General features: G+C 44.0%; 1 protein-coding gene across 1 annotated transcript in view; it reads left to right on the forward strand.

Annotated features, from left to right (window-relative positions):
* Nucleotides 1-23649, forward strand: part of LOC134344855 (S-arrestin-like) — a 54829-nt gene that overhangs the window by 27687 nt on the left and 3493 nt on the right. The window contains exons 11-13 of the mRNA XM_063044962.1: nucleotides 3987-4064; nucleotides 11975-11998; nucleotides 15285-15331. Of these exons, the coding sequence (XP_062901032.1) occupies nucleotides 3987-4064; nucleotides 11975-11998; nucleotides 15285-15331 (149 nt within the window). The remainder of the gene's footprint in view (nucleotides 1-3986; nucleotides 4065-11974; nucleotides 11999-15284; nucleotides 15332-23649) is intronic.

Below are 23649 nucleotides of genomic sequence, written 5' to 3' on the forward strand. Positions count from 1 at the left end.
AAGAAAGAAAGGATGACAGGAGTGAAGGTAGGACCGATTAGAGATAAAGGTGGGAAGATGTGCCTGGAGGCTGTGGAAGTGAGTGAGGTCCTCAATGAATACTTCTCTTCGGTATTCACCAATGAGAGGGAACTTGATGATGGTGAGGACAATATGAGTGAGGTTGATGTTCTGAAGCATGTTGATATTAAGGGAGAGGAGGTGTTGGAGTTGTTAAAATACATTAGGACAGATAAATCCCTGGGGCCTGACGGAATATTCCCCAGGCTGCTCCACGAGGCGAGGGAAGAGATTGCTGAGCCTCTGGCTAGGATCTTTATGTCCTCGTTGTCCACGGGAATGGTACCGGAGAACTGGAGGGAGGCAAATGTTGTCCCCTTGTTCAAAAAAGGTAGTAGGGATAGTCCGGGTAATTATAGACCAGTGAGCCTTACGTCTGTGGTGGGAAAGCTGTTGGAAAAGATTCTTAGAGATAGGATCTATGGGCATTTAGAGAATCATGGTCTGATCAGGGACAGTCAGCATGGCTTTGTGAAGGGCAGATCGTGTCTAACAAGGCTGATAGAGTTCTCTGAGGAGGTGACCAGGCATATAGATGAGGGTAGTGCAGTGGATGTGATCTATACGGATTTTAGTAAGGCATTTGACAAGGTTCCACATGGTAGGCTTATTCGGAAAGTCAGAAGGCATGGGATCCAGGGAAGTTTGGCCAGGTGGATTCAGAATTGGCTTGCCTGCAGAAGGCAGAGGGTCATGGTGGAGTGAGTACATTCAGATTGGAGGCCTGTGACTAGTGGTGTCCCACAAGTATCTGTTCTGGGACCTCTACTTTTCGTGATTTTTATTAACGACCTGGATGTGGGGGTAGAAGGGTGCGATGGCAAGTTTGGAGATGACACAAATGTTGGTGGTGGTGTAGATAGTGTAGAGGATTGTTGAAGATTGCAGAGAGACATTGATAGGATGCAGAAGTGGGCTGAGAAGTGGCAGATGGATTTCAACCCGGAGAAGTGTGAGGTGGTACACTTTGGTAGGACAAACTCCAAGGCAGAGTACAAAGTAAATGGCAGGATACTTGGTAGTGTGGAGGAGCAGAGGGATCGGGGGGTACATGTCCACAGATCCCTGAAAATTGCCTCACAGGTGGATAGGGTAGTTAAGAAAGCTTATGGGGTGTTAGCTTTCATAAGTCGAGGGATAGAGTTTGAGAGTCACGATGTAATGATGCAGCTCTATACAACTCTGGTTAGGCCACACTTGGAGAACTGTGTCCAGTTCTGGTCGCCTCACTATAGGAAGGATGTGGAAGCATTGGAAAGGGTACAGAGGAGATTTACAAGGATGCTGCCTGGTTTAGAGAGTATGCATTATGATCAGAGATTAAGGGAGCTAGGGCTTTACTCTTTGGAGAGAAGGAGGATGAGAGGAGACATGATAGAGGTGTACAAGATAATAAGAGAAATAGATAGTGGACCTCTTCCTCAGGGCACCACTGCTCAATACAAGAGGACATGGCTTTAAAGTAAGGGGTGGGAAGTTCAAGGGGGATATTAGAGGAAGGGTTTTTACTCAGAGAGTGGTTGGTGCGTGGAATGCACTGCCTGAGTCAGTGGTGGAGGCAGATACACTAGTGAAGTTTAAGAGACTACTAGACAGGTATATGGAGGAATTTAAGGTGGGGGGTTATATGGGAGGCAGGGTTTGAGGGTCGGCACAACATTGTGGGCCGAAGGGCCTGTACTGTGCTGTACTGTTCTATGTTCTATGTTTGCAATGCACAATCTGTAGTATAAGCAATGATCTTTCAGAATCTAGTTTCTTTAGAAAGTTAAGTGGCATTACCACCCAAACTTGAAAATTAATTGCAGGAGTCAGCAGATGCTGCTAGATTTATGGCAAAGAGAAGCCCCCAAATACTCTCATAGCACTGAGAAACAAAGGCATATGTTGATATTGAGCAAATTGTGGATCAAAATAGAATGAGGTGATATCCGTGTCGAAGATGTATGCTCTTCTGTACAATTCAGTATAGCTTAAAGTTTCAAAACCATTTAAAGGAGAATAAAATAATTGTTACTATGGATTTGGGTGCAGTGCAAAAAACAGAGTAAGATAAAGAGCACAATAAATATAAACATGTAAAGTAGCTTATATATATATGTGGATTGATTGTATGTACATAAAGTGCAGGAGTGTCTGTACATAAGGTGACTATACGTAAGGCATAGGGACAAAACAAGAATGTCTGGACAGAAATGATAATTATTAAATAAAAAAAATTATGCTCCAGGAACAGCATTATTGAGAGAGGATAGGCTGATATCTAAAGATTAAAGCCGTTTCATATGGATCACTAAGTATAAGGGATATAAAAATAAACCAGGAAATTATAGGCCAGTGAGCCTGACATCAGCAGTGGGAAAGCTATTGGAAGGTATTCTAAGGAACTATATACAGTATATGAATATCTGCATAGACAGGACTGATTAGGGATAGTCAGCATAGCTTTGTGCGTGGTAGGTCATGTCTAACTAAGCTTGCAGAGATTCTTGAGGAAGGTACAAGAAAGTTAATGAAGGTAAGGCAGTGGATGTTGTCTACGTGGACTCGTATGGAAGGTTGGTCACTTGGCATTCAGGATGAGGTGGTAAATTGGATTAGACATTGGCTTTGTGGGAGAAGCCAGAGAGAGTGGTAGTAGATGGTTGTCTCTCTGACTAGAGGCCTGTGATTAGTGGAGTGCCACGGATTGATGCTGGGTCCGTTGTTGTTTGTCATCCATATCAACGATCTGGATGCTAATGTGGTTAACTGGATCAGCAAATCGGTGGATGACACAAAGATTGGGAGTGTAGTGGACAACGAGGAATACTATCAGAGCTTGCAGTGGGATCTGAACCAGCTAGAAAAGTAGGTTGAAAAAAGGCAGATGGAACTTAATGCAGACAAGTGTGAGGTGTTACACTTTGGGAGGACCAGCCAAGGTAGACCTTACGCAATGAATATTAAGAATACAGGTCCATAATTAATTGAAAGTGGTGGCACAGGTAGATGGGGTTGTCAAGAAAGTCTTGGGCATGTTGGCCTTCTTAAATCAGAGTATTGAGTACAGGGGTTGGGATGTTATGTTGAAGTTGTATAAGACGTTGATGAGGCCTAACTCGGGGTATTGTGTGCAGTTTTGGTCAACTACCAACAGGAAAGTTGTAAGTAAGATTGAAAGAGTGCAGAGAAAATTTACAAGAACATTGCTGGGGCTGGAGGACCTGAGTTATAAGTAAAGACTGAATAGGTTAGGACTTTATTCCCTGGAACTTAGAAAATTGAGAGTAGATTTGATAGAGGTGTACAAAACTATGAAGGGGATAGGTAGTGTAAATGCCTGTATGGTTTTCCAATGAGGTTGGATGGGACTACAACTAGAGGTCATGGGTTAAGGGCGAAAGGTGAAAAGTTTAAGGGGAACATGAGGGGAAACTTCTTCATTCAGAGGTTTCTGAGAGTGCGGAATGAGCTGCCAGCATAAATGGTGCACGCAAGCTCGATTTCAACGTATAAGAGAAGTTTTGATAGTTACATGGATAGGAGGGCATGGAGGGCAGTAGTCTGGGTGCAGGTTGGAGGGACTAGGCAGTTTAAATGGTTCAGCATGGACTAGGTGGCCCAATGGGCCTGTTTCTGTGCTGTACTTTTCTATGACTCTGCTGAAGATGCTGTGAGTTTCTTTGCAGTATTTTTCAAGAATTAGTTGTGTAAGGGAAGGAGATGTAGTGGTGAGTTAGCACAGTTCTGCATTAAGGTCTAGATTAGTGACTGGTTTAGCAAAGATCCATCAGCTTTGTTTTAAAGAGAGGTGACAGGAAGCTTGTTTTAAAAGATTGGAGCAGAAAGGGAAGACAGAATGAAGGCACTGATGATCCAATATGCTTGAGGACCTGTGGGAAAGGTACAATTCAGTATAATCACCAGTCACTCCTTTGTTGCAGTTTAAAGGAAGGAACTGATCGAGAAGTTCAGGGGATGTTGGTGTCCTATACCGTAAAAGTCAGCTTGTTGATTCCTGGGTGAGTATTTGCCTTCAAATTAGTTTCATTTTTGTAGCAGATATTCACATTTTACACTTAAGAATCAGCTTTGCAACTTCACATAATCCTATGCTGAGTTTTATTTTTATATTCACTGTGAGTGATCAGAAGATACCTTACTCACCCACACAATCAGAACCTGGAAATTATAGATTTTACCATCAAGGGCTACAAGTTGTATTGCACTTGGAAGCGCATGGTCAATTGATAATGTTTAGAGTGTTCACATCTCCTCTGAAATAGTGGGGGAGTTATCTTCATAAGAATCATCTCTACCAATAACAGGGTGGGTTCACCTCAGTTTTTGTTAGGAAGGTTAATTCAGTCACTGGAGTGGACTTCCTGAATTCTCCATTTCTCCATTAAATGCTTTGGCACTGAGGAAGTAAAAACAGCCCCCACATACCCTACAAGCAAGTTGTCCCTTCCTACAAAATTAGTTGTTGGGTAGAGCAGAAAGAGTTCCAGCCTCATCCTCTGATGGGTTGCACACTCACCTTTCCCAAAAATCCCCCCTACCCCATTTTGTGGCACCCAGCCATCTACCCTCCTGCTGCTAAACCTCACATTCCTATACAGTTGTGCATGGACACTCCAGTATTGCAGTAGCAACACTAAACACACTTGGCATGCAGATAGGCATTACTGATGCATTTCTGGGTGCCTACATATTGGTACATCAGGAACACAGAAGCACATAGCTCAATTTCATGCTTTACACCTTGTCCAGTTGGAAATGCTGCTGGAGTTTAGTTGTCTTCTGCTGTATAATTGATTTTCTAAGCCAGGAAGCCGTGGTATTCATCTAAATATGAATTCTGTAACAGAAGGAGTCTTCAAAGATTTTCTGCAGGTAATCCTAGAACTGCAGTTCCAGAAAGAAACCTTAAATTCTAAGCATTAATTTATTGCAGCTTTGGTCCCTGCCTCATTAACTCTTAACTCTGGCTTGGAAGTTCATTTTCTGGTTTGGGGACCTGAGCATGAAGTCATAGAAATATAGAAACTTAGAAAACCTACAGCACAGTGCAGGCCCTTTGGCCCACAAAGCTGTGCCAAACATGTCCTTACCTTAGAAATTACCTAGGTTTACCCAAGGCCATCTATTTTTCTGAGCTCCATGTATCTGTCCAGGAGTCTCTTAGAAGACCCTATCATATTGGCCTCCACCACCGTCGCCAGCAGCCCATTCCACACACTCATCAACTCTCTGCGTAAAAAAAAACTTACCCCTGACAACTCCTCTGTACCTACTTCCAAGCACCTTAAAACTGTGCTCTCTCGTGCTAACTATTTCACCCCTGGGAAAAAGCCTCTGATCATCCACACGATCAATGCCTCTCATAATCTTATACACATCTATCAGGTCACCTCTCATCCTCCGTCGCTCTAAGGAGAAAAGGCTGAGTTCACTCAACCTATTCTCATAAGGCATGCTCCCCAATCCAGGCAACATCCTTGTAAATCTCCTCTGCACCCTTTCTATGGCTTCCACATCCTTTCTACAGTGAGGCAACTGGAACTGAGCTCAGAACTCCAAGTGGGGTCTGACCAGGGTCCTATATAGCTACAACATTACCTCTAGGTTCTTAAACTCAATCCCACAGTTGATGAAGGCCAGTGCACCATATGCCCTCTTAACCACAGAGTCAACCCGTGTAGCAGCTTCCAGTGTCCTAAGGACTCAGACTCCAAGATCCCTCTGATCTTCCACACTGCCAAGAGTCTTACTGTATACTATACTATATTCTGTCATCATATTTGACCTACCAAAATGAACTTCCTCACACTTATTTGGGTTGAACTCCATCTGCCACTTCTCAGCCCAGTTTTGCATCCTATCAATGTCCCGTTGTAACCTCTGACAGCCCTCCACACTATCCACAACACCTCCAACATTTGTGTCATCAGCAAAGTTACTAACCCATCCCTCTACTGCTTCATCCTGGTCATTTATAAAAATCACAAATAGCAGGGATCCCAGAACAGATCCCTGAGGCACACCACTGATGACCAACCTCCATGCAGAATATGACCCGTCTACAATCACTCTTTGCCTTCCGTGGGCAAGCCAGGCCTGGATCCACAAAACAATGTCCCTTTGGATCCCATGCCTCCTTACTTTCTCAATAAGCCTTGCATGGGGTATCTTGTCAAATGCCTTGCTGAAATCCATATACATTACATCTACTGCTCCACCTTCATCAATGTGTTTAGTCACATCCTCAAAAAAGATCAAAGCAACACTTTCAGTACGCTGGATGAACTCAGCAGGTCGGGCAGCATCAGTCAGAAACGATGAGTCGAGGTTTCAGGCCGGAACCCTTCGTCAGGACTGAAGAATGAAAGATGGGGAAGGATTTGAAGAATGCTTGTAGCTTCAGTTGATAGACCAGTAATTTGAAAGACAAAGGGATGGGGGAGGGGAAGCATTGACGTCATAGCCCTGAAAACAATGGGTGGTAGAAGAAGGAGGCGGAACCACGAGGGAGCTGGGGGAGGGGGTAGAGTGAAATAAGGGTAGAGGAAGGGAAGGGGAGGGAATTACCGGAAGTTGGAGAATTCTATGTTCATACCAAGGGGCTGGAGACTACCTAGATGGTATATGAGGTGTTGCTCCTCCAACCTGAGTTTAGCCTCATCATGGCAGTAGAGGAGGCCATGTATGGACATATCTGAATGGGAGTGGGAAGCAGAGTTGAAGTGGGTAGCTACCGGGAGATCTTGTCTGTTTTGGCGGACGGAGCGGAGGTGCTCGACGAAGCGGTCCCCCAATCTGCGTCGGGTTTCACCAATGTAGAGGAGGTCGCATCGGGAGCACCGGATGCAATAGATGACCCCAAAAGACTCACAAGTGAAGTGTTGTCTCACCTGGAAGGACTGTTTGGGGCCCTGAATGGTTGCAAGAGATGAGGTGTAGGGACAGGTGTAGCACTTACGCTTACAGGGATAAGTGCCGGGTGGGAGATCCGTGGGGATGGACGTGTGGATAAGGGAGTCGCGGAGGGACCCATCCCATGCTAAGCTCGCAAATTTCATCGACTTTACCTCAAACTTCCACCTGGCCCTCAAATTCACTTGGTCTATCGCGGACACTTCTCTCCCCTTTCTCGATGTCTCGGTCTCCATATCTGGAGACAGACTGTCCACTGACATCTTCTACAAGCCCACTGACTCTCATAACTACCTCAATTATACCTCTTCCCACCCCGCCACATGCAAAAATGCCATTCCCTATTCTCAGTTCCTCCGTCTCCGCTGCATCTGCTCTGAGGATGAGGCTTTCTATTCCAGGACATCTCAAATGTTGCAACACACATCAAAGTTGCTGGTGAACGCAGCAGGCCAGGCAGCATCTATAGGAAGAGGCGCAGTCGACGTTTCAGGCCGAGACCCTTCGTCAGGACTAACTGAAGGAAGAGTGAGTAAAGGATTTGAAAGCTGGAGGGGGAGGGGGAGATGCAAAATGATAGGAGAAGACAGGAGGGGGAGGGATAGAGCCGAGAGCTGGACAGGTGATAGGCAAAAGGGGATTTGAGAGGATCATGGGACAGGAGGTCCGGGAAGAAAGACGGGGGGGGGGGGGTGACCCAGAGGATGGGCAAGAGGTATATTCAGAGGGACAGAGGGAGAAAAAGGAGAGTGAGAGAAAGAATGTGTGCATAAAAATCTCCACTATCAACTCTGCTCTTAAACGCATCTCCCCCATTTCACGTACGTCTGCTCTCACTCCGTCCTCCCACCACCCCACTAGGAATAGGGTTCCCCTGGTCCTCACCTACCACCCCACCAGCCTCCGGGTCCAACATATTATTCTCCGTAACTTCCGCCACCTCCAACGGGATCCCACCACTAAGCACATCTTTCCCTCCCCCCCTCTCTCTGCATTCCGCAGGGATCGCTCCCTACACAACTCCCTTGTCCATTCGTCTCCCCCATCCCTCCCCACTGATCTCCCTCCTGGCACTTATCCGTGTAAGCGGAACAAGTGCTACACATGCCCTTACACTTCCTCCCTTACCACCATTCAGGGCCCCAAACAGTCCTTCCAGGTGAGGCATCACTTCACCTGTGAGTCGACTGGGTGATATACTGCGTCCGGTGCTCCCGATGTGGCCTTTTATATATTGGTGAGACCCGACGCAGACTGGGAGACCGCTTTGCTGAACATCTACGCTCTGTCCGCCAGAGAAAGCAGGATCTCCCAGTGGCCACACATTTTAATTCCACATCCCATTCCCATTCTGACATGTCTATCCACGGCCTCCTCTACTGTAAAGATGAAGCCACACTCAGGTTGGAGGAACAACACCTTATATTCCGTCTGGGTAGCCTCCAACCTGATGGCATGAACATTGACTTCTCTAACTTCCGCTAGGCCCCACCTCCCCCTCGTACCCCAGCTGTTACTCATTTTTATGCACACATTCTTTCTCTCACTCTCCTTTTTCTCCCTCTGTCCCTCTGAATATACCTCTTGCCCATCCTCTGGGTCACCCCCCCCCCCGTCTTTCTTCGTGGACCTCCTGTCCCATGATCCTCTCGTATCCCCTTTTGCCTATCACCTGTCCAGCTCTCGGCTCTATCCCTCCCCCTCCTGTCTTCTCCTATCATTTTGCATCTCCCCCTCCCCCTCCAGCTTTCAAATCCCTTACTCACTCTTCCTTCAGTTAGTCCTGACGAAGGGTCTCGGCCTGAAACGTCAACTGCGTCTCTTCCTATAGATGCTGCCTGGCCTGCTGCGTTCACCAGCAACTTTGATGGGTGTTGCTTGAATTTCCAGCATCTGCAGAATTCCTGTTGTTTGCATCTCAAATGTTGTCTTTCTTTCAGGATCGTGGTTTCCCTTCTACCGTCATCAATGATGCCCTCACCCGCATCTCCTCCATTTCCCATACTTCGGCCCTCACCCCATCCTCCCGTCACCACAACAGGGACAGAGTTCCCCTTGTCCTTACTTACCACCCCACCAGCCTCCAGATCCAGCACATTATCCTCCGCAACTTCCGCCACCTTCAACAGGACCCCACCACTAAGCACATCTTTCCCTCTCCACCCCTCTCCACTTTCCGCAGGGATCGGTCCCTCCGCGACTCCCTGGTCCACGCGTCCATCCCCACCGATCTCCCACCTGGCACTTATCCCAGTAAGCGTAAGTGCTACACCTGTCCCTACACCTCATCTTTTACAACCATTCAGGGCCCCAAACAGTCCTTCCAGGTGAGGCAACACTTTACTTGTGAGTCTGCTGGGGTCATCTATTGCATCCGGTGCTCCCGGTACGGCCTCCTCTACATTGGTGAAACCCGACGCAGATTGGGGGACCGCTTCGTCGAGCACCTCCACTCTGTCCGCCACAACAGACAAGATCTCCCGGTAGCTACCCACTTCAACTCTGCTTCCCACTCTCATTCAGCTATGTCCATACATGGCCTCCTCTACTGCCATGATGAGGCTAAACTCAGGTTGGAGGAGCAACACCTCATATACCATCTAGGTAGTCTCCAGCCCCTTGGTATGAACATAGAATTCTCTAACTTCTGGTAATTCCCTCCCCCTCCCTTCCTCTATCCCTATTTCACTCTACCCCCTCCCCCAGCTCCCTCATGGTTCCGCCTCCTTCTTCTACCACCCATTGTTTTCAGGGCTATGACATCATTGCTTCCCCTCCCCCACCCCTTTGTCTTTCAAATTACTGGTCTATCAACTAACGCTACAAGCATTCTTCAAATCCTTCCCCATCTTTCATTCTTCAGTCCTGACAAAGGGTTCCAGCCCGAAACGTCGACTCATCGTTTCTGACTGATGCTGCCCAACCTGCTGAGTTCATCCAGCGTACTGAAAGTGTTGCTTTGATCTTTTACAGCATCTGCAGATTATTTTGTGTTCTCAAAAAATTCAATCAGGCTGGGAAGGCACGATCTGTCTTACACAAAGCCATTCTGACTATTCCTAATCATATTATACCTCTCCAAATGTTCATAAATCCTGCCTCTCAGGACCTTTTCCATCAACTTACCAACCACTAAAGTAAGACTCACTGGTCTATAATTTCCTGGGCTATCTCTACTCCCTTTCTTGAATAATAGAACAACATCCGCAACCCTCCAATCCTCCGTAACCACTCCTGTCCCATTGATGATACAAAGATCATTGCCAGAGGCTCAGCAATCTCCACCCTCACCTCCCACAGTAGCCTGGGGTACAACTTGCCCTGACCTGGTGACTTATCCAACTTGATACTTTCCAAAAGCTCCAGCACATCCTCTTTCTTAATATCTACATGCTCAAGCTTTTCAGTCCGCTCTAAGTCATCCCTACAATCGCCAAGAATCTTTTCTGTAGTGAATACTGAAGCAAAGTACACATTAAGTACCTCAGCTATCTCCTCCGGTTCCATACACACTTTTCCACTGTCACACTCGATTGGTCCTATTCTCTCACATCTTATCCTCTTGCTCTTCACATACTTGTAGAATGCATTGGGGTTTTCCTTAATCCTGTCCACCAAGGCCTTCTCATGACCCCTTCTGGCTTCTCCTAATTTCCTTCTTGAGCTCCTTCCTGCTAGCATAATCGACTAGATCTCTATCATTGCCTAGTTTTTTTGAACTTTTTGTAAGTTCTTCTTTTCTTCTTGACTAGATTTACAACAGCCTTTGTACACCACAGTTCCTGTACCCTACCATCCTTTCCCTGTCTCATTGGAATGTACCTATGCAGAACTCCACGCAAATATCCCCTGAACATTTGCCACATTTCTTCAGTACATTTCCCTGAGAACACCTGTTCTCAATTTATGCTTCCAAGTTCCTGCCTGATAGCTTCATATTTCCCCTTACTTCAATTAAATGCTTTCCTGACTTGTCTGTTCCTATCCCTCTCCAATGCTATGGTAAAGGAGATAGAACTGTGATCACTATCTCCAAAATGCTCTCCCACTGAGAGCTCTGACACCTGACCAGGTTCATTTCCCAATACCAGATCAAGTACAGCCTCTCCTCTTGTAGGCTTATCTACATATTGTGTCAAGAAACCTTCCTGAACACACCTAACAAACTCCACCCCATCTAAACCCCTCAGTCTAGGGACATGCCAATCGATATTTGGGAAATTAAAATCTCCCACCATGACAACCCTGTTATTATCACACCTATCCAGAATCTTTCTCCCTATCTGCTCCTCGATGTCCCTGTTACTATTGGGTGGTCTATAAAAAACATCCAGTAAAGTTATTGACCCCTTCCTGTACTTAACTTCCATCCACAGAGACTCCATAGACCATCATTCCATGTCTGCCACACCTCCACCTCTTTTGCCTCCCTCCCTGTCCTTTCTGAAACATCTAAAGTCTGGCACTCGAAGTAATCATTCCTGCCCCTGAGCCATCCAAGTCTCTGTAATGGCCACAACATCATCGCTCCAAGTACTGATCCACGCTCTAAGCTCATCTTTAGTGCATGAGCATGTGTTAAACAGATGCTCCATCTTTCCTCTCTAGTGGATGCAAAATGCCTCTGATATCTTTTAAAGAACAGGTAGGTTTTAATATCTTGGATACTGTTTCACCTTCAAACCATATCACTGATATTGTTTTAGTGAGTCATCTTGCTGTGTGCAAGTTAGCTGAAATTAGGTGTAGTACATGCGCCTGTCTCTTCCACAGTTTAATAAATACCGTGCTCTGCTCTATCTCACATCTGCCTCAGCTATTTCTATATTCAAACAACTCCTCAGACACTCTTGGCACCTTACACCCTTCAGTGTGTCTCTGACCAGTGTATTCCCTGCATTTCTCACTTTCTGTGAAGTTATTTAAATGTAAGTGTCTGCAATGAATTGAGCTACTTATGCATAACATTAATTTTGTTGTTCATGCTTTCTTGCAGCTTGCTCGGTGACATTACCACCAGGTGAAGTAATATTACATTAAATTATCAATATCTTAATTTATAGGTTCTTACTAATTTTCAACAATATGTAAAAAGAAATTTACTTAACACGTGGAAAGATTATTCTTCCTAAGCTAACATCTGGACTGGGCCAGTCAATGTATTGGTTCAGATTTGTTTTAATAATTACTATTTTGACTTGGAATCATAGGATGGAGTGTGTCAATATGCTAATTTTGAGATTTAAGAAAATGAGGTAATATTGGGTCTCAAAGGACATTTGGGTGGATAAGTCCCCAGGGCCTGATAGGATATTCCTAAAATTGTTAAGAGAGTCAAGAGATGAGATTCCCGGGGCCTTGACCAAGATCTTTGTGTCCTCTATTGCCAGAAGCAAGGTCAAAGAGGACTGGCAAGTAGCTAATGTTGTTCCATTATCCAAGAAAGGAAACATTGATAATTCTGGAAACGGACCAGTGTGCCTTACGTCAGTGAATGAGAGGCTATTGGAGACCATTTTTAAGGATAGGATTTATGAGCATTTAGAAAACCATGGACTAATTAAAGACAGCATAGCTTTGTGCAGAGTGAGTCATGTCTTACTTCCTTGATTGAGTTTTTTGGGGAGATGACAAAGATGATTAATGAAGGTAGAGCTGCCTACATGGATTTCAGCAAGGAATTTGTCAAGGTTTCTCATAGTAAACTCATCCAGAAAGTTATGATCTCTGGAGTCCTTGGTTACTTTTCCATTTGGATTGGTAATTGGCTTACCCATAGAAAAGAGACAGTAGCGGTTGATGACACTTATTCTGTTTGGAGGTCTATATATATGACTTGGATGAAAATGTTGGTCGTGTTGTGAATAAATTACCCAAGGATACCCAATAATATGTAGAGAAATGGCTGATGGAGTTTAATTTGGCTAAGTGTGCAGTGGTGTACTTTGAAAGATCAAATATAAAGGGACAGTATACCTTTAACAGTGTTGATGTACAAAGAGATCTTGGATTCCAAGTGGCTACATAGCTTAATGAGGTTTTAAAGAAGGCGTATGGCATGCTTGCCTTTATTAGTTGAGGCACTGAGTTCAAGAGCTGAAAAATTATGTTACAGCTTTAGAAGACTTTAGATAGACAGTATCTGGATATTGCATTCAATTCTAGTCGGCCCATTATAGGAGGGATGTAGAGGCTTTGGAGAAGGCAGAGAAGGGTCTTTCCAGGATGTTCCTTAGATTAGAAGGTATGTGTTGGGTTGTTTTCTCTGTTGTAGCAGAGGATGAGGAAAGACCTGATAGAACTTTAAAAGATTATGAAAGTTATGGATAGCCTTTCAAGATGTCAGGCAACTTTTTTCACAAATGTCTAATGCCAGAGGGCATGCATTTAAGGTTTGGGGCAGTTTTTACACAGTGAGTAATATCTTGCCAGGGTGGTAGTAGGGACAAGTACAACAGAAACTTTTAAGAAGCTCTTTGACATATGGATGTGCAGAGAATAGAGAGGCATGGACATTGTGTATGCAGAAGGGATTAATTAAGTTAGGAATTTAATTATTAAATTAGTCTGGTGCAACATTGTGGGTAAAAGGATCTATTTCTGTATTGTACTGTTCTATCTTCATCATTGCATAAAATTAGGCATTTTCCTGAATCAGTGATAAACGGGAGAATTTCCTCTCATTCTGCACGTAACAGTTGTAAAGAATGCAGGTTTACTTATAGTCATAGTCATACTTTATTGATCCCGGGGGAAATTGGTTTTCGTTACAGTTGCACCATAAATAATAAATAGTAACAGAACCATAAATAGTTAAATAGTAATATGTAAATTATGCCAGTAAGTTATGAAATAAGTCCAGGACCAGCCTATTGGCTCAAGGTGTCTGACCCTCCAAGGGAGGAGTTGTAAAGTTTGATGGTCACAGGCAGGAATGATTTCCTATGACGCTCTGTGTTGCATCTCGGTGGAATGAGTCTCTGGCTGAATGTACTCCTGTGCACACCCAGTACATTATGTAGTGGATGGGAGACATTGTCCAAGATGGCATGCAACTTAGAAAACATCCTCTTTTCAGACACCACCATGATAGAGTCCAGTTCTATCCCCACAGCATCACTGGCCTTACGAATGAGTTTGTTGATTCTGTTGGTGTCTGCCACCCTTAGCCTGCTGCCCCAGCACACAACAGCAAACATGATAGCACTGGCCACCACAGACTCGTAGAACAAGCACTGGCCACCACAGACTCGTAGAACACAGCAGATTATCTGATGTGTTGTGAGGTGGGGGCACGTGGCTGATGATGAACAGATAATGGAAAGAATGTGTGATTTATGCTGTCAGTCATTTCTCAGTTTTAAATCATCATTAGCAGATGCCTTGTACAGAGAATGACTAAGCCACATAAGCCGCTGAATGCTTTCTTGTCTCGGAATCAAGAGGGTAGATTTTACTCAGAATTCCAATGGCACCCCATTCCACAGGCAGAGTAATTCACATCTTAGCCACTCAGGGTCATGCACCATCTGCTGGACCTGCCTAGTTTTCATACTGTGCTCTGTCCGGACAGTGAAGATAAAGATACCCCTCCCACCACACTGAGGATGCAAATGAGTCAGGCGCTAGGACTGCACCACGTTCTGAGCAATCATTAAACTTGCAAATAGGCATAAAAGATCCCAAGGCATTAGCTGAAGATCAGGGGAGATCAGTTGATGTCATAGCCAATGCTTCACCTGATCTCCATCAATAAGTAGAGATAATTGCAGAAAATACAAAAGCCTGAAAGTAGCTACCACCAGGCTCAAGAACAGCTTTTATCCCACTGTTATGAGACTACTGAAGGGTTTCTTGGTACAATAAAGTGAATTCTTGATCTCACACTCTACCTCGTTATGGCTGTGCACCTTAATGTCTGCCTGCACTGCACTCTGTCTGCCACTTTATTCTGCCTTGTTCCGTTACTGCTTTGCCTTGTACTACCTCAGTGCACCATTGTAATGAAATGGTTGGTCTGGATGGCCTGACAAACCAAGCTTTCCACTGTGCCTGACAATAATGAACCAATTGATTAATTTAATTTACCAATTTGATCTTAGCTTTTATCTTACTCTCCTTAGTGGGAGCTTGCTGTGCAGAAAGCAGCAGACATTCCCGTGTGCAAAAGTGAAAGACGTCAGCACAGCGTTGTCATTTTGGTAGCTAGAGATCAAGAAATCTGATTGGATTTGATGCAAAGTGTGTCATTCGTGCAACAGCAGCATTCTTGTTCTGTCTCACTCTGATTCTTTCTCTTTCTGTAGTGATGTGACCGTGGAAATACCCTTCCTGCTCATGCACCCCAATCCTGGTGGGTATGAACTATCCATAAGATCCTGTGGAATCTACTTTGGGCAGATGTGTGTGTAGTAATAGTGGTGGTGTAGAGCTGCCCTTTTGGCATTTGAAAAGACATTGCACTGGGAAAAGAGACAGCAAGGTAACACAAGAACTCCCCACCCTGATGGATACTGTGCAACGTTAGCCTAAGGTACCTGGGGCTGGATAATGGTAAAGATGTGTGGGCAGCTCTGGAAGTGAGGGAGAGGTATTCACTTGCAGCCAACTAACCCCTTTGTTCTGGGATTTTGGCAGACCAGTCTGAGGGGAGACCTCAACACTAAAAAGAACTCATTCACCCCATACCCCACCTCCATCATTTGAGTCTAGTCCTAGATGAAGAAAAAAAAATTGAAAATCTATCCTTGGTCCTTCAGGCATTGAAACAGAAAACGATTGGGAATTAAGCATGAAACTTCTATGGCGATGATCTACCTGCTATTGAATGACGAGGCCTATTTTAATAGATTAATTGGAATAACATTGCAATGTCCTTAAGTCACTTCACAGGAGTCAGCAGATTAAGGGCTTTCTTTGGTCACAGAGCTCAGAAGCACTCTGTTCACATGACCATCAAATACCCATCTGTACTAATCCTATTTACCAACACTAACATCCATAGTATAATAATCAATAAATAGTCCAATTAAACAAAAAAACTTAAAGCAGAGCAACAAAATAAACATAACTTGAACAAAATTAAAACATTGCCAAATGATGTTCTTGTGTTCTTTGGCAGCCTCAAGCATTCCACTAGTCAGTCTTGAAATGAAAGGGGAGTGGGTAGATCATAATTGTATAATGAGAGTGAGATAGAGTTTTAAACATTTTGTTATCTACTTAGCTGGAATTTCTGAGTGGCGCTGCAATCTCTCATTCCTGTTTAGGATGGTGTGCTTGCAGAATTCACTGGCCTTACTATTGTAAGTCCTGCCCTCCAATGCATTCCTTCTGCAAGTGCAGCTGTCATCGGTGTGGCAGAATGGAATCCCAGAATGCTCCACCTTGATTGACGCTGGACAGGAGGTCATTCAGATGTGACTGGGCGGACACAGTGGTGACATTGATCAGAGAGGTGTATGAACCACACAGATGGAGGTGTTACGGCAGGTGGTCAAGTAGCTGTTATTGATCAAGGAGATAAGTATTGGATATCAAGAGGGAAGAGAGCAAAATGGAGAGACACAGCATTCTCAGAAGGAGTTTAGGTTTTAGCTGCCACAGGTAGGGTTGTCACAGATGGATGATTAAAGCAGAAACCAGTAAAGGGAACCGAAGTTCCATGGAACCAGTTCCTGGCTTTAGTCATTATCTTCTTGAAATACTTTACAGAAAGAAGCCAAGAGAAAAGTCAGCAAAGGGTTTTATCTGTGGGTAGCGTGTCTTCGATTTTCATCTGCAAATACAGTAGTACAGGTAGTAAATACAGGTAGTAAATACACATTCACCTAAACGTACCAGAGCTAACTGCAGATTTAACTGTCCATGAGTAGCAACCCTACATTAACCAGTTAAAGCCAATTGGAAATTCCTTCCTAAAGCATTCTTAAAGATGCATCATAATATTTACCTCGTTAATCAACTGACAACTATATTGTTTACCTGCTCTGAATTTTCCTGTTTGCTGATACCAGCTTTCTGACACATTCACCGAAAGCCGCTCACCAATGCTAGCTACAGGTTGGCCTGTTTAAGGAGCACTGTAGCCCTTCCATTGGCTGAAGTTTGGCACTAAGGCGCTGGCTGATGACATCACAGCACTGGAAGAATATAAATCTAGCACGTTGAAATCACTTGGTTTCTTGCTTCAGGGGCTCACTGGAGGTCATGACCGTTGTCAGGGGAACAGAGAAAAGTGTGCTGCTGTGAGAGGGGATCTGAGCACACGCTGTAGATAAGCATTTGCATCTGGGCGTAACTGGAAGAGTTTACTTGAATGTTTAGAGCCTGTCTTGTCTTGTAAATAGTTAACCTATCTACCAGTTGTGAGTGTCTTCTCTTCTCCCTCACTGTTACCACAAATCTGATTTCACACACATCTGCTAAAATGATTCCTGCAATGAAATAAGTCATTTTGTTTCTATAAAGATTTACACCTGAATATCCATCTTGCACAGTTGGTTTGAAAGTCTTTGTTTCTGTATGTGAAGTACATTTGTCTTTTTTCTGCCTTGTCCTTATCTGGATGAGTTTGTTATACCTACATCTGTCTGTCTTTCCATTTGTCTCTGCCTATATGCTCTGAATACTGAATGTGCGCATTAAGCTAATATATAACTAATTCTATTTTTCTCCAATTTTTGTCTCCTTGCCTCTCTCACCATGGAACATCTGACAGAAAATAACAAGTAAGAATAAATAAAAACACACTACAGAATGGAATGTTATTTTGCCTGACAAGGAATAAGATTTAAAAAAAAATTAAACATTTTATTTCAAATGGTTTTAATTATCATTTTATGATAATTGTGTGGGCATGTGGCCAAGTGGTTAAGGCATTGGACTAGCTACCTAAAGGTCGTGAGTTTGAGCCCCAGCTGAGGGAACGTGTTGTGTCCTTGAGCAAGGCATTTAATCACACATTGCTCTGCCACGACACTGGTGCCAAGCTGTATGGGTCCTAATGCCCTTCCCTTGGACAACATTGGTGTCGTGGAGAGGGAGACTTGCAGCATGGGCAACTGCTGGTCTTCCATACAACCTTGCCCAGGCCTGCGCCCTGGAGAGTGAAGACTTTCCAGGCGCAGATCCGTGGTCTCGCAAGACTAACGGATGCCTTTATTTATTTATTATGGTAATTAGACCACACAGTACCTGTGATCTACATTCTCTTTTCATTTCATAGGATTTAATCTTTATCGAATCCTATTTATCTTTTATTATTGGCTTTGCAGTGACATTTACTTTTCAAAGGTTGGACGTCGATTTCATTGTTTGGGAATTTATTGACTCTTGAATTAAGCTTAAGTTTTTATTGAATTATTCAGCAGGTTTTTATTGACTGGGATTTAGCCATCACAAATGGAAATTAATTTTTATCTGATAATATTCGGCTATGCATTTGGATTTTAATTAGTTGTTTAAAATAGATTCACACTTCTATTATTCTTTTGATGGGATAAAGAGGAGCAGTGCATTTGATGTAGTCTGCCCGGGTCATAACAAGGTTTTGAATTGGCCTCATCTGGCAGACAATAAAATAAAAAGTAAAAGCTCAAGAATCCTGGGAAGAGCAACAAATTACATTTAGAATTCTCTCAATGTGCAGGAAGTAACAAAATGTTTGATGGGTGTTTTTGTGACTGAAAGATTGTTACAGGTGGCATTCCACGGGATTTGATGCTCAGCGCCTTGCTTTCTGTAAAGCATATTAATAATTTAAATCTTGATATGGGAGAGGGAGTGGTAAGGAAGTCTGAAGATGATACAAAAATTGGCTGTGTGGTTGAATATTAACAGAGTCTTCCCCTACCAGAAGCCCTGAATGAACCATGAGATCCGTAGTCTGCTGGGGGACAGATCAGTGGTGGTCAGGTCTGGTGACCAAGTAAAAATACGAGACATCCAGGTACAATCTCCGGAGAGCCATCTCACATATGACGTGGCAATTCTGGACCAGACTTGGATCACTGCAGAATGTTCAGCAGCTGTAGCAGGGCTTGAATGCTATCATCTCCTACAAAGTGAAACCAAGCAACTTCGCTGACAAAAAGGTTACACTCCCATATCAGCTCAATGCCTTTAATGTTGGCTTTGACCATCTAAACATGGAGGAACCTTCACGAATTCCCACAGCTCCCGATGACCCTGTGGTTTGAGTCTCTGGGGCTGACGTGAGAGCATCTTCCAGGAGGGTGAGCCCACAGAAAGCATCTAGCAGTCTGAGGTACTCCCCACTGCTTCAAGCAGGCTTTGATTATACCGGTGCCTAAGCAGAATGCAGAAACCTGCATTGTCCGGTAGCACTTACATCCACTGTGTTGAAGTGCTTTGAGAGGTTGGTGATGAAACATATCAACTCCTGCCTTTGAAGTGGCTGGAATCCACTCCAGTTTGCCTACCGCCACATCAGGTCGACAGCAGAAGCCTTTTCACTGGTGCTACACTCAACCCTGGAACATCTGGACGATGAAGATGTATACATCAGGATGCTCTTTATTGGCTACAGATCAACATTCAAAACTAATCAATAAGCTTCAAGACCTTGGCCTCTTTGTGCCATTGGATCCTCGATTTTCTCATTTGCAGACACCAGTCAGTTTGGATTGGCAACAACTTCTCTACAATCTCCATCGGCACAGGTGTGCCACAGGGCTGTGTGGTTAGCCCCCTGCTCTACTCACTTTACACTTATGACTGTGTGGCTAAGCACAGCTCCAGTGCCATTTTTAAGCTTACCAATGACACCACTGTCATAGGCCAAATCGAAGGTGATGACAAATCAGCATATAGGAGGGAGATTGAAAATCTGGCTGAGTGATCTTACTCAACATCAGCAAGACCAGGGAGCTGATTATTGATGTCACGAGAAAGAAACTGAAGGTCCATGAGCCAGTCCTCAGTGGGAGATGTGGAGAGAGTCACCAACTTTAGATTCCTTGGTGTTATTATTTCAGAGGACCTGTGCTGGGTCCTGCACTTAAGCTCCATTACGAAGAAAGCACAGCAATGCCTCTACTTTCTTCAAAGTTTGAGAAGATTCAGCATGTGATCTAAAACTTTGACAAACTCCTACAGATGAGTAGTGGAAATTATATTGACTGGCTGCATCACGGCCTTGAATGGAAACACCAATGCCTATGTAAAGAAAAGCCTACAAAGAGTAGTGGATACAGCCCAGACCAAGACGGGTAAAGCACTCCCCATCATTGAGCACATTTACATGGGGCACTATTGTAGAAAAGCAGCATCCATTATCAAAGGTCCCCACCATCCAGGATATGCTCGCTTCTTGCTGCTGCCTTCATGAAAGATATACAGGTGCCTCAGAACCCACAACACCGGGTTCAGGCACAAACCAGAGAAAATCTGTAGATGCTGGAAATCTGAGCAACACACACAATATGCTGGAGAGACTCAGCAGGCCAGGCAGTATCTATGGACAATAGTACAGTTGACGTACTCTTGCCAAAGGGTCTCACCCTGAAACATTGACCGTACTCTTTTACATAGATGCTGTCTGGCCTGCTGAGTTCCTCCAGCATTTTGTGTGTGCCAACAGGTTCAGGAATAGTTATTACCTCTCAACCATCAGGCTCTTGAAGTGGAGGGGATACCTTCACTCACCCCATCACTGAACTGCGCCCACAACCATTGGACTCACTTTGAAGTACTCTTCATCTCATGTTATCAATATTTTTCTCTTTCTCTTTGTCTCTGCCGTTCCACAGTTTGTTGCCTTTTGCACATTTTTTGTTTGTCCTGTTGGGGGCAGTATTTTGTTGCTTCTGTCATGTTTCTTGTACTGTATTTGCTATGAATGTGCACAAGATAATGAATATCAGGGTTGTATGTATATGGTGACATATACAGCATGTACTTTGATAACAAATTTACTTTGAACTCTGAAGTTTGAACTTTGATATTGGAGGAAGAAAACACTAGACAGCAAGAAAACAAGAGAAAATCTGCAGATGCTGGAAATCCAAGCAACACACACAAATTGCTGAATTTTAATTCCACTTCCCCTTCCCATTCCAAAATGTCAATATATGGTCTCCTCCACTTCCTATTCCCATTCCGATATGTCAATGTATGGCCTCCACTACTGTTGCGATGAAGCCACAATCAAGTTGGAGGAACAACACCTTATATTCTGTCTGGGTAGCCTCCAACCTGATGGCATGAATATTGATTTCTCAAATTTCTGGTAATGGCCCCCCTTCACCATTCCCCATCTCCTTTTCCCTCTCTCATCTTACCTCCTTGCCTGCCCATTGCATCCCTCTGGTGTTCCTCTCCCTCCTCCCTTTTCTTTCTCCCGTAGCCTTCTGTCCTCTCCTATTCGGTTCCCCCTTCTCCAGCCCTGTATGTCTTTCATCAATCAACTTCCTGGCTCTTTACTTCAGCCCTCCCCCTCCCAATTTCACCTGGTGTTTCTCCCTCCCCTCCCTCCCTCCACTTTTCATATCTACTCCTCATCTTTTTTTTTCTCCAGTCCTGCTGAAGGGTCTCAGCCTGAAACATCAACTGTAGTCTTTTCCATAGACAGGAAGAAAATATAGGCAGTCAGGTTGGGGAAGTGGGGAGTTATGCATTTAGGGAGGTGCAAAAAGGCAAGAGAATGTACAATAATCAGCAGAATTTTGAATAATGTGGAATGTTGTGACTGTGACTAAACCACCAGAGACAGGTAGTTGTAAGAAGTCTTTCTTCAATGCAAGAAGATCCACGGAAGCTATTTCTCCCCTCTGACACTCCCAACAGTCCAATGATGGTTTACACATTTTATACAGATAGGCAACAAAAGATTCAATGCCTGTAATTACCTATTTGAACATTTTTAATGTAGACAGATAACTTGGCAGAATTACTGATTTACAACAGGAGCAAATCCTCTCTGACCTGACAGAATCTCTGAATCTTCAGACACGGTGGCTGGTCCAATAGGTTCCGTGCACAGAGTTCGGTAACAGAGTTGAGAAATCAGTCCCTAAGTATACAAACAACTAGAATATTAAATGACAAAACAGACCTGCCCTGAACTATGTGTTACGAGGCAAGGATGTGCCTTTAATGTTGTGTTAACAGGGAATGATAACTTAATATCTTCTCCAGTCTTATAATGGTTTCAGTTAGAAATGATTAGCAGGAGTATTTAATTATTACCTTTTCTTCAGTAGTTACAATGGTAGAGAATCAGAATACCTTACACCCAATGGTTGGCTTTAAGATAGCAGTGTACCTTACATGGTGAACAGTTTTTTGTTTGAAAACTGGTTCTAGCTGCTCCCCACTATTTCATAACTTCTGAAGATGTCCCAAAAAAGCCCTAGAATGGAGGAGCAGTGGGACCTTTAAAAATATGTTGCAGATAGCAGGAGAAGACATTAAGGTGTTTGAGGTACTGTATGTAGGATGCTTCCGTTACTAGACAAGGCACAGGATACAAGGACAAAGATGTTACACTGCAACTGCTTACAGCACTAGTTAGGCTACAGCTTGAGTACGCATTACATTTTAGTCACTGCTTTAGACTTACAAGAGTGAGGAGCAGAATTAGGCCATTTGGCCCATTGAGTTTGTTCTGCCATTTCATCATGGCTGATCCATTTTCCTCTCACCCCCAATCTCCAACCTTTACGCATAACCCTTCATGCCCTGATTAATCAAGAACCAATCAACCCCTGCCTTAAATATACCCAATGACCTGGCCTCCACAGCTGCCTGTGGGGCAATGAATTCTGCAGATTCACTACTCTCTGGTTAATAAAATTCCTCCTCATCACTATTCTTGAAGGACATCCCTCTTTCCTCTGTGTCCTCTGGTCTCAGACTTTCCCCACCATAGGAAGCATCCTCTCCACATCCACTCTACTGAGGCCTTTCAACATTTGATAGGTGCCAATGAGATTCCCCCTCATTCTTCTTAATTCCAGTGAGTACAGGTCCAGAGCCATCAATTAGTCCACCTCTAGTAACCCTTTCATTTCCGCAATCATTTTCATGAACCTCCTCCAAACCTTTCCAATGTCAGCGTGTCAGCTCATCCTTTCCTGAATAAGGGGCCCAACACTGCTCACAATACTCCAAGTGAGGCCGTACCAATGCCTTACAAAGCATCAACATTACATCCTTGCTTTTATTTTCTAGTCCTCTTGAAATTAATGCTATCATTGCATTTGCCTTCCTCACCACAGACTGAACCTGAAAGTTCACCTTTAGTGAACCCTGCGCGAGGACTCCCAAGTCCCTTGCCACCCCGGATTTTTGAATTTTCTCTCCATTTGGATAATAGCCTATGCTTTCATTTCTTCTACGTAGTGTATGATTATACACTTCCTGACACTATATTCCATCTGCCACTTCTTTGTCCATTCTCCTAATCTGTCCAAGTCAATCTGCAATCTCCCTGCTTCCTCAGCACTACCTACCCCTCCACCAGTCTTCATATCATCTGCAACCTTGGCCATAAAATCATCAATTCTTTCATCCAAATCATTGGCATATAACTTAAAACGAAGCCGTCCCAACACAGATCCCTATGGGCCACCACTAGTCACTGGCAACCAACCAGAAAAGGCTCCCTTATTCCCACTCTTTGCCTTCTGCCAATCAGCTAGTGTTCTA

This window comes from Mobula hypostoma, chromosome 4, assembly GCF_963921235.1.
Source record: "Mobula hypostoma chromosome 4, sMobHyp1.1, whole genome shotgun sequence".
Taxonomy (NCBI): domain Eukaryota; kingdom Metazoa; phylum Chordata; class Chondrichthyes; order Myliobatiformes; family Myliobatidae; genus Mobula; species Mobula hypostoma.